The 14,701-nt window shown below is 36.6% G+C and overlaps 1 protein-coding gene across 2 annotated transcripts in view; it reads right to left on the reverse strand.

Moving 5' to 3' along the window:
* Positions 1–216: 216 nt before the first annotated feature.
* The window catches only part of adgrv1 (adhesion G protein-coupled receptor V1), a 131,437-nt gene continuing 116,952 nt past the window's right edge, over positions 217–14,701 (reverse strand). For both annotated transcript variants that reach the window (XM_034299190.2, XM_053228924.1), the window contains 4 exons: positions 11,265–11,386; positions 5,455–5,643; positions 3,168–3,342; positions 217–511 (listed from right to left, as the gene is read on the reverse strand). In XM_034299190.2, coding sequence (XP_034155081.2) covers positions 393–511; positions 3,168–3,342; positions 5,455–5,643; positions 11,265–11,386 — 605 coding nt within the window. In that variant the 3' untranslated portion in view covers positions 217–392. The remainder of the gene's footprint in view (positions 512–3,167; positions 3,343–5,454; positions 5,644–11,264; positions 11,387–14,701) is intronic.

The raw sequence follows: 14,701 nt of genomic DNA on the forward strand, positions 1-14,701 counted from the left end.
TGCCCATGTGCTTCTCAACCTACAATACGTGATATTTACATCTGTTATAAACTTCACAAAATGACTGTAGTGACAATTCACATATATGTATATATATATATATATATATGTATATATATATATATACACACATATACATATATATATATATATATATATATATATATATATATATATATATATATATATATACATATATATATATACACACACACATATATATATATATATATGTATTTATAAAAAGATCAGAAGTATTGACAAAACTCCAAGTATAAAAACAGCTCAAAATCTACGAGAAATTAAAACTGTGGTAAATTTAGTGCAAAGGTGGTACCAGTACAAAAATACTGCTGGCTGGTTTATATGGATTCAGTATAAAAGCAGCGAGGTTACAGGTGTGTGTCTGCGATGGGAATGCGCCGGAGCTCAACGATCTGGGAGTTGGCCACACTCGCACCATCGTGACTGCCGTGGATCGACTCGCTGTCACTCAGGTTAAGACCGGAACCTGTGGAGTTTGTCATATAAATACTGTTAAGAGCTGATCATATAGCGTCTTAACACACACTCAGTGGCCGCTTCATAGCAATTCATAGCACTCATTAGCCATTTTATCAGGTCCATCAACTATACAGGTGCACTTTGTAGGTATACAGTTAACCTGTCCATTAACGATAAAGGCACCACTAAACACATATCGTTATGTATATGTATGTATTTGTATATGTATATGTACTGTATATGTCAGTGCTTTGTACATTCTGGTTTCTCTGTAAAAGCTATTTTTTTTGTCTCATTAAGTTCAAGTGGAAGAACTGGTTATAAGTCATAAGAGGATTATAAATAATAAATGTAACTATAAACTGCTAAAAAGTAAGACGTTATTAATTAATAAAAAATGCGATCATTGGCAAATTGCTGTTTCATATATATATATATAAGAGGAATAAAATGCTTCGGGTTCAGGAAAATAATTATCACACCACCCCTTCATTTATTATTATTATTATTATTATTATTATTATTATTATTATTATTATCATCATCATCCAGTAACAGCATGCCCCATCCTGTTTTATTCCTTAGATGTAAAATTAATTATTCATGCATTCTTAACTAGCTTATTTTATGATAAGGTCATAAGTCAAGCTTACTGGGCGGGATTGCTTAATATGTAGGACATTAAGGATGTTATGCTTAATATGTATAAATTATTAATATATATTATTACATTATTGTTACATTATTTTAATATAGATTATATACAGTGTGATTAATATTATTACTTAAATCAGAGTTAGTGACCCCTGACCTCTCAGAGGTTCACTCTGGGTTAATGTATGTTGCACATCTTACTAGTAAAAATAATACAAATCTCACTACAGGTTAATTACATTATAACACACAATGCTATTAATAATTAATTTCTACGAAGACATTGAGTTGTGCATGTATCCTACTTAGACATGAATCACAGACAAAGTATTTTGTGTAATTAGGACAGAAACAAAATCACATATTGTTCTTGGTGTAAATTATTGTTGCATTTCTCAGTGTCAGACTTCCTCAAGGTCAGTTCTCCCACTGTGAGAAGATGGTCTTTGCACGTACAAATAGATCATAGAAGTTCTTAGAATACAGCTTTTTTGAGTTTGACAGTCTTCTTTCTCTATTAATTCTTTTTTTAATTAAATTAAATTTTTTAATCAATTAAAATTATTAAATTTAATTAAATTATTCTTTTAATAATTAATTATTAAGTCTTCTTTCTCTATTAAATAATCATTTTTCATCAGGGTGTTGTGATAAAGTGTTTTATTCCTCTTATACCACAGCAAATCACCAACACTAACAATTTTTTATTTATTAAAGAACAACACATCATAATTTTTAACCATTTATAGTTACATTTAATATCATGGAATGTCTGCAAAACAATATAGGTCCTCTTATCACTTGTATTATTACAGCTATAAATAGTTGTTCCCTCCCCAGCTTCTATTTTATTTCTGTTAAAGTTAATAATACAAAAAATGTAGCTTTTTGTGTTACCGAGAAACCACAAAGCTCCTTGTCAGGAAAACATTGTTGGAAAACTTTTTATACTGTTACAAAGTGTGAACATATTTAGCAAATGCCCATATAACAACTAGGATGGAAATATGCAAAAATAAAGTTCTATTAATCATAAAACTTAGTAGCTAATCACCCTGAACCTATGTTTTAATATTTCATTGCCTTTGCTGGTGACTAGCTGAAGCTGCTGACATGATTACAGCAGAATTTATTTAATACTGATAATAGAATGGTCTAAAACTGCAGAGACGCCTGAGCTTTCAACACCAGCTAAATTAGCTTATCAGTTAAGCTAGTCTCTGCATGAGGTTTCATGCAGAGAGACAGAAATAGACAAAGGCATACAACTTTATTTGAATATTAACTTGAAAGATGTGCAATTTTACTAACTTTATGAAATATGTCCTGTGTATCTAAAATGATTTATTTCAGGTCCAAACATGGTCCTGCTTTCAAAACGTATCTATTTTGCAGACTTGGAGAAATAATTTGGATGGGGTTGCTGGATTATCCTTTGAAAAGCTAAAGCCGATTTTACTCCAGGCCACTCAATCAAATGTCTCCTTGTGTGTGTTTATCAGGGTACACAGACTGAGTTTCAGGCAGTAGGCATCTTTAACTGGGGTTAAGTGTACTTCAAATGATGAACTGGACAAAGGTCATGTTGCTAACTGGCATTAAGAAACATTTACCCTTTGCAATTTTGTAAAAATTTGTACATTTAAAAAAAAATGCAGATTCAGTTATAGAAACCAGAAACTGTGTACATCCTGAGCTAAAACTAAGTGTGCACATACTGATTTATAAAGGGTTGTTATCCCGCAGGACAAAGTGTAATTACTCCATTATGGGGAAATAGTGAAGCTGAACCATAATATATCACAGTGATGCACAGTCTCCCATGGCAGACCCCAAGTTGCTTTCACACTGGCTAAACTGAATGTCTACACAAGATTGCTTACTAAGAGGAGTACACTAACATATCAGCAACATTGCAGAGGCACAGAGAGAATAACCCTGATGTTAGATGTTATTCAAAAAGTAAAGTATGACAATGCAGTATGTGATGCTTTGGGAGGAAATCATACCGGTCTTTAAGGCAAATATAAGGTCATCAAACTCCTGGGACTCCTCATCTTGGACGAGATTTGTGTTAACGAAGCCACCTTCAGGAGGGTAAGCGCCACTCTGAGGGGCCTCTTTAAACACACTGCTGGGTTCAATGCTGGGCCTTAAAGAAGCCCTCTCCCAGTCTGCTGAGATCTGGAGCAGAAGAAAAAAAACACACCATTCATTAACCCTCCTGTTATGTTCTGTCTCCAAGTACAGCATCAGGGGTTGCAGACCACACCTTCAACTAAATGGCCTTTTGAGTGATTGTGGAACTGTAATGGGAGAAGAACTCTGAGAACTCGGTCTGCAGTGCTGGGTGGCTTCTGTTTTATGCTAGATATCCAGGCCCTGTGCTGAATAGTCTTGGGTAAGAGTTGTTGAATAGAGGAGACAGTGGGGGCAGATGCAGAAACTTCATCACATATAGAGAGATGAAATTTTATAAGAAGTTTACTAGGAAGAAGGCATATTTTTTCTCCCCAACAACAACCAAAAAAATACTTTACATACTTTACATACATTTCATTTGACAATTATATTTTTTTGTTTTCATTTTATGACAGACTATTTCTATTTTTAGCTTTTTTACACACCAGCAAAGATAGTTTCTTTCGTTTTCACGATATTCCAATTGTTGTATTGGCTATGACCAAAGCTTGTGCAATGGCTTTGATACATTTTCCTTCTTTTCTCAGCTTCAAAAAGGCTTGCTTCTCTCCCATAGAAAGTTCTCGCTCCCATAGTCCAGCTGCATCAAAAATGATTCATGCCTGATTAACACCCAATTTGATAAATGATCGGTGGTTGAAACCATACACACAACAACAAGTAAAAAACATTTTATAGCTACCTATCAGAAGAGTGAGGAACTACTGGGTGTACACATTGGTTCTGCCAGGTATGTGAGTGATCAATCTTGTGAAGTGAATCTAGAATTAGTTCTCTCTGTTTCTGTATATTGACGACTTCACTTCTTCTTGTCAAATTAAGGAAGTGGCAGTATTGGCAGTAAAAGATACAAAAGCCACTCCACTTTTTCCATGTCCCAGGCACCAGAATCTGGTAGAAAGGCCCATTAGTGAAGAGCATAATCAGGACAGATTGTCCAAAGCTAAGCAAATTAGATGCTGTCACATTTATTATATCCTTTTATAATGGCTAAACAGACAGCTAGATCTCCACTCCACAACATACCACTTGTCCACCTTGTCTCCTCTCTAGGCTGGATATAAGATAGAGTTTGTGCTCTTATTAATGGAATAGGATTAGTCAGGCTTTTGAGTTCCTGCTAGATTCTAATCTACCCTTTTAGACTAACTATTTGAACCAAGTCTGGATAATTGTATTATAAGGCTGCAATATACCACTAAAGAAAACAAAGTTTCTTTACTCTTAAACTTATGATTTTAGCAGTTTGAATTCCCTTGAGATTTATAGTAAGGGACTGTGTGTGTGTGTGTGTGTGTGTGTGTGTGTGTGTGTTTTCATGTTCTGAGAGGAGACAACTCTGGCACTTGGATCATTTAACATTTCATATAAAAGCTGCACTGTAAGTAATATGAAACTGAAATCAGAATAAACTGAAAATGAAAGCTGAGGGAAATTCCCAAGGTCTTATGTCATCCCTAGGAAAATAGAAAGAATAATTACGCTCACTTAATCTATGCAAAAACCGTAGTGACAGTCTTTCATTGCATTGTTAAATTCTGGTTGCAAATGAAGGGTTAAAATCTTGACACAGAATTGAGAATGATCTAATCAGGATTTTTGTCCTTGCTAGTAACTGGATAGATGCCAAGTTAGCTTACCCACTGATTAAGACCTCAGGAACTGGATACAAGGCCTTGTGTGTGCAATTTACCAGCAACGTAATTAGAAAATTACACTTGAGTCAACAAATCACATAGCAATCAAGGCCTTCTGGGTGGCTGAGATACGTTACTGACTGTATGGCTTTGAGTAACACAATCACACACTTTACATACAGCCAATTGCATGTGTGTTGAAAGTGTTAGAAATAAGATTCAGATATCTGGTCAACAAACTTAACTAACCATCTCAGTGTGTATCCAATAAAACAGCCGGTGACCAGCTGTATTTGCCCAATGAATTGTTGTCAGTGGTGATAAAATCGAAATAATTTGCAATTTCCAATCAATGCCATTACTGGTAACTTACACTGAATTTCTGCATTTATATCAATACTAATATAAATATATTTCATTATATCCAGTAAATTGAATGATAAGTGAAATTTCACACCTCCTCCATGGCACTGATGAGGTTTTGTGTAGACTTGCTGATCTCTCCTCCCCCAACTGTGGCTGCTCCACTGCTCTGAAACACTCCGTCAGCACCGTCATGGCCGTTCATCTCCACTGTGTAAGTCGCCTTGGCAGGCCAGCACAGCTGGTTATGCATGAGGAAGTAGACAGCAAACACATACAGACCCTGCAGACGCAAAGTAACAGATTGAAATGTGTGAAGTAGTGAAATTTTATTTTATACTTAAATTAAAAACTTCACATGAAGCTTGCTCACAGTAATAATTCCAGTATGAATATACACAAGTATAAACACTGAAACAGAGTTTTTTCTAATTAACCTTCACCTTATGGTGCATAGTTTATTTCACAAAGTCACTATAAATCGTCCATCTGTGGAACGGTCCATATTTGCCTTGCAGCTAGAGAGCAAAGATTACAAATCACATAGTCAGGAAATTCCTCACACAACATTTTGCAACAGCATGACGTCATTCCCGTCAGCATGACATAATAGTTAGTTGGTAAGGTCATGGTTTGCACATCATTTTAGACAGTAGCACTGAACTGATAATCAGGGAGCTCATGCAGGTGCAAAATACCTCACGACCACTAAACATCTCAGCACAAACCCAGTACATATAAGATAGGCAGTGCAAACTATGCGGTGAAAAGGACTATGGGCTAAAATGTACTGTATATGATGAATATAAAAGATGTTTCACGGCCCAGGAAGCTGTTACAGAAGATGTTTCCAATTCCTCGTGGCCTTGATCTTCAATTGCACTTTCACACCATTATGGTTAATAAGTACAGCAACCTGTTCAGCTTATTCCAGATTTCTTAGATTCTACTAGGAACTCTCTCTGATAGAGAAATGATCTGTTCAAGGGTTCTAAAGATCTTTTCCACACAAAGGTAAATGGAAAAACCCTTCTTCTGAGGTTCTATAGCGTGTATGGCTGAATTTAAAGTTTCTCTAACCACAGACAAATTAGTTTTAGTCTTGGCAGAGAGAGTATGGAATGGCCTATACCCTTAGGGTTCTTCAGTGGTTCTTTGGATAGTTAAAGTTTCTTAGCTTTTTAAAAAATTCTACAGGAACCCTCTCTGATAGTAAAAAAAAAAAAAAAAAAGTAAGAAAGGCAAACTGAAATTCCCATTGAGGTTCTATACTTAACCTAAAAAGATCCTACCTGGAACCCTCTTTGATAGAGAAGCACTCTATGTATGCATTGCACTATTAAGAGTTTCCCAGAGAGACAAACTCAGTAACACTTTAGGGTTCTGTATTTGCTAATTAAGAATTTATGGCTGAGATTAAAGTAACTCTAAATACATACCATACATTAGTTTTCAGCTTGGGAAAGGGAGCATAATGGTTGCATCTCATACCCTAAGGGGAAACTCTTAAGGGTTTCAGGTAGAACCCTATAAAATAGGGTTTCCTGTTCACAAAAGCTTACACGTTGAGCCATCCTCATAAAGCCAGAACTGATAAATATCAAAAGACAATGTTTGAAGACCAATTTCTAAGAGTGTAGGGTATCTTAAAATGTGCTCTACTGAGTGTCCTGTTAAAGATCTGAAAACATATCAAGCAGCGAATAATTAATATCACTAGATAGATTTTCTCCTGGTGGAAACAATGGTCTGATACTAACAGCAGGTATATTTTGGCTGCTGATTTTTAACTGATGTATTTCTCCTTAAGATTCAGCAACCATTAAGATTTTTCTCACCAATACCCAATAGATACAATCTTCTTCTTTCCAGTCCAGGAAATCGAATACACATAGGTGTGTATGTCCTCACAAATGAGGCGTTAGGCAATACAGAGCGACTACACACATAGCCCTGCATTATCCCATTTTACTGAACCATAAACTGCTGCTAAGTTCTGTTGAATGGTGTATGATGAGGTGTGTGGAGCATAATCAAAGCTCTCCTCCAAGCAAAATAGCACACTATGACTAGAGGCTATTGCTGCATGCTTAATTACCCTTGTGTTTCATCTAACCATGTCTCCAGATCGAGCTGATGGGTCAGTGAGTACAGAAACAGGACACAGACGAAACTCTTATAGGAAGAGTAAGATACAATAGTGAGCGATTGAGTAAGAGGGACTTATATAATAAGGCAAATGAATGAATGAACATACAAGAGGATAAACGTGTACTGCTAGTTTAATAAACAGACTGCCCATGACATATCCTTTTGACACAGTGCTCATGTCAGTAATAGCAGGACGAGTAGCCCAATGAAGATGGATCTATTTATAGATTTCGAGCCCAAGAATAGGAAAAGAAATCTAATTGTGGCCATGTGCTCCATCAATCAAAAGCCTGTTTTATGCTGGTAATGAAACAGTGCTGCAGTGTTTACAGACAAAGCAAAGACAGAGTCTGGCAACGTAAATAGTGCCGTGACAGTACAATTATCTTCATATTTATCACATGATATTTTCCATCCAGGATCTGGCCATAAGTGTTGAAACAGAGATGGACATTTGGTGTGTACATGCAGTTTTGTTCTGTCAGGACTGTATTTGCTATTGAGACACTGTGAGGGAAAAACAGACGTGTTGCAACCTGCATCTGTGCCATGTACTATCACTTGGATTAATTAAAAGCTCAGGAATGCAGTATATTGTTTTCTTGGTTTAAATGACTGTTTCCTGTTTTAATCTAAACACATTCACATTCCATTATTGCTAAAACACACATTCCACACAGACATATCAATGGAAAAAGCAGACAAAACACCTAACAAGCAGACATATACACATAACAAAAACTATGATTATAAGCAAAAAAGGATCCTTTCAAGCATTTGTGCTAGACCAAGAAAGAATAACACACTGTACGGTTATGTATAAATTTGCTTTTGTACTCACAAATGCATCTTAGACACATAACACTTGGCACAAAATCGTAGGTGCTATTTCTTACAGGCCTAAACACTAACAGACAGAACAGCACCATTAAACAACCTACTACAGTTAACGCAACAGGGACACAACAAAGACAACAAGATCAACATGGAAAATCGGCGTCACGGAAAAAAAGCTTCCATGAAAAGAGAGGGGAAGTGAAGTGAAGATTATTGAAAACAGATTCAAACTGCTACAACGGCAGCAAGAAAAGCAACTGAAAAATACAAATGTGGCAAAGCTGCTGAAAGGTTGAAATACCTCCACCATAGCTACACTGCAAATAATTCTTTAACACATTAAAGATAAATGTTTTTACTTCGGTCTGTTTTGCAGTGTTTGTGCTGCAGCGTGATCAGTATTTGATCAGTACATTCCTCATTTCAGTCCACCCCGTGCATGTGTCCGTTTAGTCATCAGTGCAGACGTTTTTATGTGTAGGTTTAAGGAAACATCCAGAAAAGACAAAACAAATGTGCTGTTATAGTTTTGCATTTGGCACCATTGCTGAATCCCCCTGCACATTGGCATGCTTTTTTGGTAGAGCTGTATAACAAGCTATTACTATTTGAAATTCTCTAATAGAAAGTCATGGATACACATAGCATGGTGTAAATAAAATTACATTTATAAGTATGTTAAATGTTTATGCATGTGTAAATACAATTGATGTAAAAGTGAAAAGAATATAAAAAAATGTGTTGAAAGTTTGCAGTTGTTAGTGTACTTTATAACCTGCTATGCATCATCTTCTGCTCTTTGTCCCAAAGCAATCTTAGAGTAAAGCCTGGACTCATCCATCCCAAAACCTGATAAACCTGCATTTATAGATAGACACTATCCGTCTCCATCAGGTGTGTGTATGTGTGTGTGTGTGTGTGTGTGTGCGTGCAAAAAACAGGTTAGTATAAAAATAATTTCCGCTTTTTTAAATAACAGTTTATTCACGACTTCATGAATAATAATCATGAAAATAATGTTACACCATGAAAATAACGTGATATTGTGAATGTCACATCATTTATGTGAAATAATGAACATGATCAAGTATTCGACTTATTCATTATTAGTACATTCATGAAAAATGACTTCCATGAGTTTACCCAGGTCTTATATATCAGCGGGGTAAGTGAGAGGCCCAGGACAGCATCCCATAATACCACGAAGCTGATCAGTTCACTATGTGATAAAGGCACAGTGCATTCACATCTGCTCATTTGGTTGTGTGCTCTTAATTTACTTTATCACTTCATAAAATAGTCAGCTGGTAAACATTATAAGACGATGAAGAATGAAGAATTTATGGCACACTCACCGCCTCACATTTCCCCAGCACACTCATTGCCTTTTTACCCAAATACCTGTTTTTTTTTTGTTTTTTGTGATTAGCTAACGATCAGTCAATATGAATTACAAACTCACATCACAAAGTGTGACCAAATAATAAAATACAATACAATAAATAACAAACAATGTCCACAGTATTCTTTAACCACTCCTCTAAACACTACTAACCCAGTAATATTTGTTGGATTGTTCTTTACTGTAGCTTAATCAATGCCTTTTCTTTAGAGTATTTTCTAATTAATGAACTGAAGTGCTGTAATACAGATCTGGGTCAAAAACTTTGCTTTTTAGGTAATCATCAGTCATGGATACATCTCCCTTGAGGTGTCTCATTAGACATGCTCTGTTCCAGATGCACTGTGTCTGAATGAGACATGACTCAGAGAAAAGAATGCATGAAAAATTAAGAAATAGGATTGCAATGGTAGTGACAGGTGTTGGAACTCTGCTTCTGATGGCGATGATTATCAGACTTGTATCTAGTTTGTTTTATCTATCTATTGTTCTTTTGCCAGCCTATTCGTTGTATATAGTCATTGCTGTATATTGTATCTTTGTTGCAGTCTTGCATGTGTTTGCATGACATAGTTTTTATAACCATGGAACAATTTAATATGATCGTAAATGTAAATTGTATGATGTGAATTGTTTAGGTACTGATTAGAGGGCTGTAAAGATACAGTCTGACACAAGGACATGCCATTTCAGCATATGCCTCCTCTTTTTGAAACTCACCTGTAGATACTGCTGACAACTCTGGATGCTTAAAACGACTCTCTCCTCACTCTCAGTATGCAGTTGCTTAAGGAATCAATATTATGTAAGAGTCCTCAGTGGGCCACAGAAAAATCGATAGGCTAAAGATGTAAGGAGGTACTTTGGCTACTTAGCTCTGATATAGGCCAAGTTTAACTGATTTTGCACTTTTACAAAATGATCCAACATGACATGTAGTCTCAATGATAGGGACAATTTGTGCACAGTGTTTTACTGAAGCGTGTAAACGTATTTTGGTTTGCAGTTCAATCAGGTGCTGACAAATACCATGCCTTATCAGTTTTACCTATAGTACTGTATAGTAATAATTCTTCTCACATATGACTGTACATTTTGCAGAATGCTTTATCAGTTGGTGCTTGGTACCAGTGCTAAAATGAATACTGCAGGAACACATAGATAAGATAATCTGATAAGATGGAATAAACTTTACAAACATAAAGATATTGAAGGCCTGTCATTCTGTGAATTACACAACAAAAATAATTTCCTAGCTCATCCAAAACACCGTAAGAGCCCGACTTGTCTTCCATCTGAATAAGAAAGTAATTAGTCAGGATTTTTATGTTTTTGAGTTTTACATGTACCCTTAACATGCGAAGTGAAAAATAAGCATTGAAATGATCATTGATGGATTAACATGGATTAACACCATTACAGGTGAGTGAATGACAAACTGGCAAAGTCAAAGGGCAACAGATGGCTAAGCACAGCTTGTTCCTTGCTTTAAATGGATTATGGATAATACTTACCAACAAGATGTTGAAGATGACGAGGAGAATGAGCATCCAGAGATACCTGTATGCCATGTGCAGGCCTGCCCACAGACACACCAGTGAGACCAAGGCATATAGGTACAACACCATAGGAACCTCTGGAGGACAAAAGCCAAGACACACTTGTAAACAAACACAAAGAAACACCTGACAAGTTAGTATACCTATCATCTAGTTTGACATTTCTTTTCAATCTTTTCAAGAAGTCAGCATGCTCTACAGGAAGACGGCTTAGCAGACACGGGCACAGGTTCACTGCTTTTTGCAGCAAACTGGCCTGGAATACCCTGGCACGTCAGTTTTTCCATAGTATTCAACATCCTTTGCTTTGGCAAAGTAGATGAGTGGGTATTTTTATGGTCCTGGACTGTTGCCCAAGATGACTGGCAAGGCAAGTGAATTTATTAAGAGTCTTAATTAGGAGCCTTTACTCAAGAGCTGTGGGGCTTGGCCCAATGTGGACAATCAATCAACTGCATTTTGGGGAAGCTATCAAGCAAATTAATACAACAACTCCAATTGGTCTTAGTGGAGGTAAGCTGAAAGCTTGTGAATGATGCCATCAAAGATAGCTGATTAGAAACACATTTGTATAAAGTTTAAAAAAAACATTTATTGCCATTACAACATAACATCAGCACTCAGTTTCCTACAAAACTGTGCACATGTGCATCTTAGAGTTGTAACTGGAGGTCAATATATTGGTGTGTTTGAACCTTGCCTGACATCATATATGTTATCTTAAGCCTCTTCATTAAGCAGACCCACTTAACAACCCACAGTGACCTGATGACTTGGATAAGGTGTGACACAGACTACGTGTAAAGGCACACTTTGAATGATCAATCTTGTCACTAGTCCATGACTATTGATCTCAATGCTGCACGTCCGCCACTAAGTACCATTACCCTTACCTATAATAACCTCTGGCCAAAAACTTGCAATCAATTTATTATATCCATGTTACTTCACACCTAATGTGTACTGGGAAAACATTTGTGATAATGTTGTGATAATATTCATGGGCCATAGTTTTATATGAGCTCTGCCCTATCTCACCTTCCTGACCTACTCCTTGAACATTGTTTTATATATGAATTTAATGACAGAATTAAGAAGTGCTACTATAGTGCCACTAATTATGTTCGCCCCCTCATTAAAACCCCAACAACAAACCGGCAATTAATACCAGAGAATAATGACCACCCCCTGAACAATATCCACAAAAACCACTTTAACTCTCATTTGAATTGGAACACCTCCCTTACTTCCATTCAGCTGCGATGTATTGCATTTGAAACCTTCTGAAAACTCAAAATAGGCTTTGTTTGCACATCAATGGTTTCTTTTGATGAATGAGGCATCAGTATTCAAAGTCCAAAGCTGTTTGAGTGAAAATTCATTATTTAACTGTTCATGGTACATCTGTTTATAGTCACTGTCTAAAAAAACCCTCACCATTTCAAGATGCCTAAAGCTTAAAAGCTTAAAGCTTTCGGTTAGCTAGTGAAATAAAATTCAAAAGATTTAAAATCACAAACAGCACAGGGTATTCCCATGTAATCCATCATGAAGATGTACAATAAAAAAAATAAATTAAAGCAGTTGTTCTCTGGTTACCAATGTACACTTGGCGTCTTGTCCTAGCATTTGTATCATAATCAAAATCCAAACTCAACTTTTCAATCACCATGAAAAGGATTTTAGTGTATTCCCACTGCTACTGTACATAAATGCAGCCCAAAACCAGCAACTGCCATTAGAAATTTCTTTCAAATGTATCAAATGACAAATGAATCTGAGCGGAACCTGACATTTCCAACAGTAGGGACCACTTATGCGTTTTTCAGAATATAGTGCCCTATGTTTTGGTAACAGCTCTGTTTCTGAGCTAATTCACCAGCATTAAGAGCTGTTGGGTCCATGGGAACAGGTTGGAAAACTTTTATCATAATGGAGCCGGAGGTACATGTTGACTCTAATGATAGACTGACTCATACAGTGCTTTCCAATTGGAAGGTAGATTTTTTAGGTAGGCAGCATTTTGGGCAGCATTTCTGTGTTCTTGAAATAAAGACTATCCCAATGGGAAGGCAGCTAACCATTGATGTGCCTAATCTGAAAGACAAACCAATTGTTTATCCCTCTTGGTGTAGGTAATCCCAAAATTCTATTTACCAGAGTTCTTTGAAAGCTTTTGGCGGACCAACCTATTGCTGTCACAGAGGAGTATGTTGTACATATGTAAGTGATTTGCTTGTTTCCAATATATCTAACATAACATTTATGAACCTAGTGGTAAAACTGATCAAGCAAACATTGTCCAATCAAGTACAAACTACATGAAGGGACAAATGGCAGAGCTGTAATATTTGTGTGGTTTGAACAAAAGACCTGGCTAATGACAATGCAGCTTTTGGAAGAGACACTGCATGATTACAGACTTGAAATAATTGCCTTACAAAAATATCAACCATAAATAATAGTTAATAGTATTATAATAATAATTAATAATAGTTTTATGCATATGAAGAGACCCCATGCTATAAGTCTCAACGATCCATCCATCCATCCATCCATCTTCTGTACCACTTATCCTACGCAGGGTCACGGGGTAGCCTGGAGCCTATATGCTCAACGATAATGGTTTCATAACAGTAACAGAGTTACTGATAGATTGTTAGCCCTTCAATTCAATAGCATGATAAGCCGCCACTGCTTAAATCTCTAAAATATATAGTTTGCTTTATTTAGCCTACAGCAGTCTGGTGTGTTACATTAAGTACTAAAAGTGATTGTGTATGATGACTCTAAAAGGGGTCCTGAATGCCATAACTACCAAGATTCCTTTCTGGTTAAAATGTTCCCCAGTGAGGCAAATACCTTTTGAAGGATGTGGCTACTAAGGCGGCTGCCTTCAGAATTAACACACCTACTGAGTTTGTTTCAAAAGGCAGGTTTCTGTCTCTGAGGTTTGAGCAGTCTGACTGGGTGATATACTGGCTGGACCTAGATGTGAAACGTAGGTCACACATTCCTCACCTGACAGAGAACACAGGCTGCAAAAGTCAGCATTTACCCACTGGGCTAGTACGGAAGTGTTACTTCCACTGCTCTGATGCTTCCTCTATTTACATCAATCATCCTTGAGGTAAATAGAGGAAGGTGAGCCTTCCTCACCTTTCCTTTTTCATCTGTTTCAGCCAAAACATCTCTTCTTCCCTCCCTCGTCGCCTGCCCTTGCTTTCCATCCCTATAAGCACATTCCTTTCTTTTGGTCAGGAATTGGCCTCTACAGAAGCAGCATGTTCCCAAAACCCTGAGGAGTAATCTCTCTACACAGACAGAACAGACCTGAGAGCTGCCGCTTAAAAGAAAAACATGTTTACCCATGAGACTCCATGGTCATATGA

This window comes from Pangasianodon hypophthalmus, chromosome 24, assembly GCF_027358585.1.
Source record: "Pangasianodon hypophthalmus isolate fPanHyp1 chromosome 24, fPanHyp1.pri, whole genome shotgun sequence".
Taxonomy (NCBI): Eukaryota; Metazoa; Chordata; class Actinopteri; order Siluriformes; family Pangasiidae; genus Pangasianodon; species Pangasianodon hypophthalmus.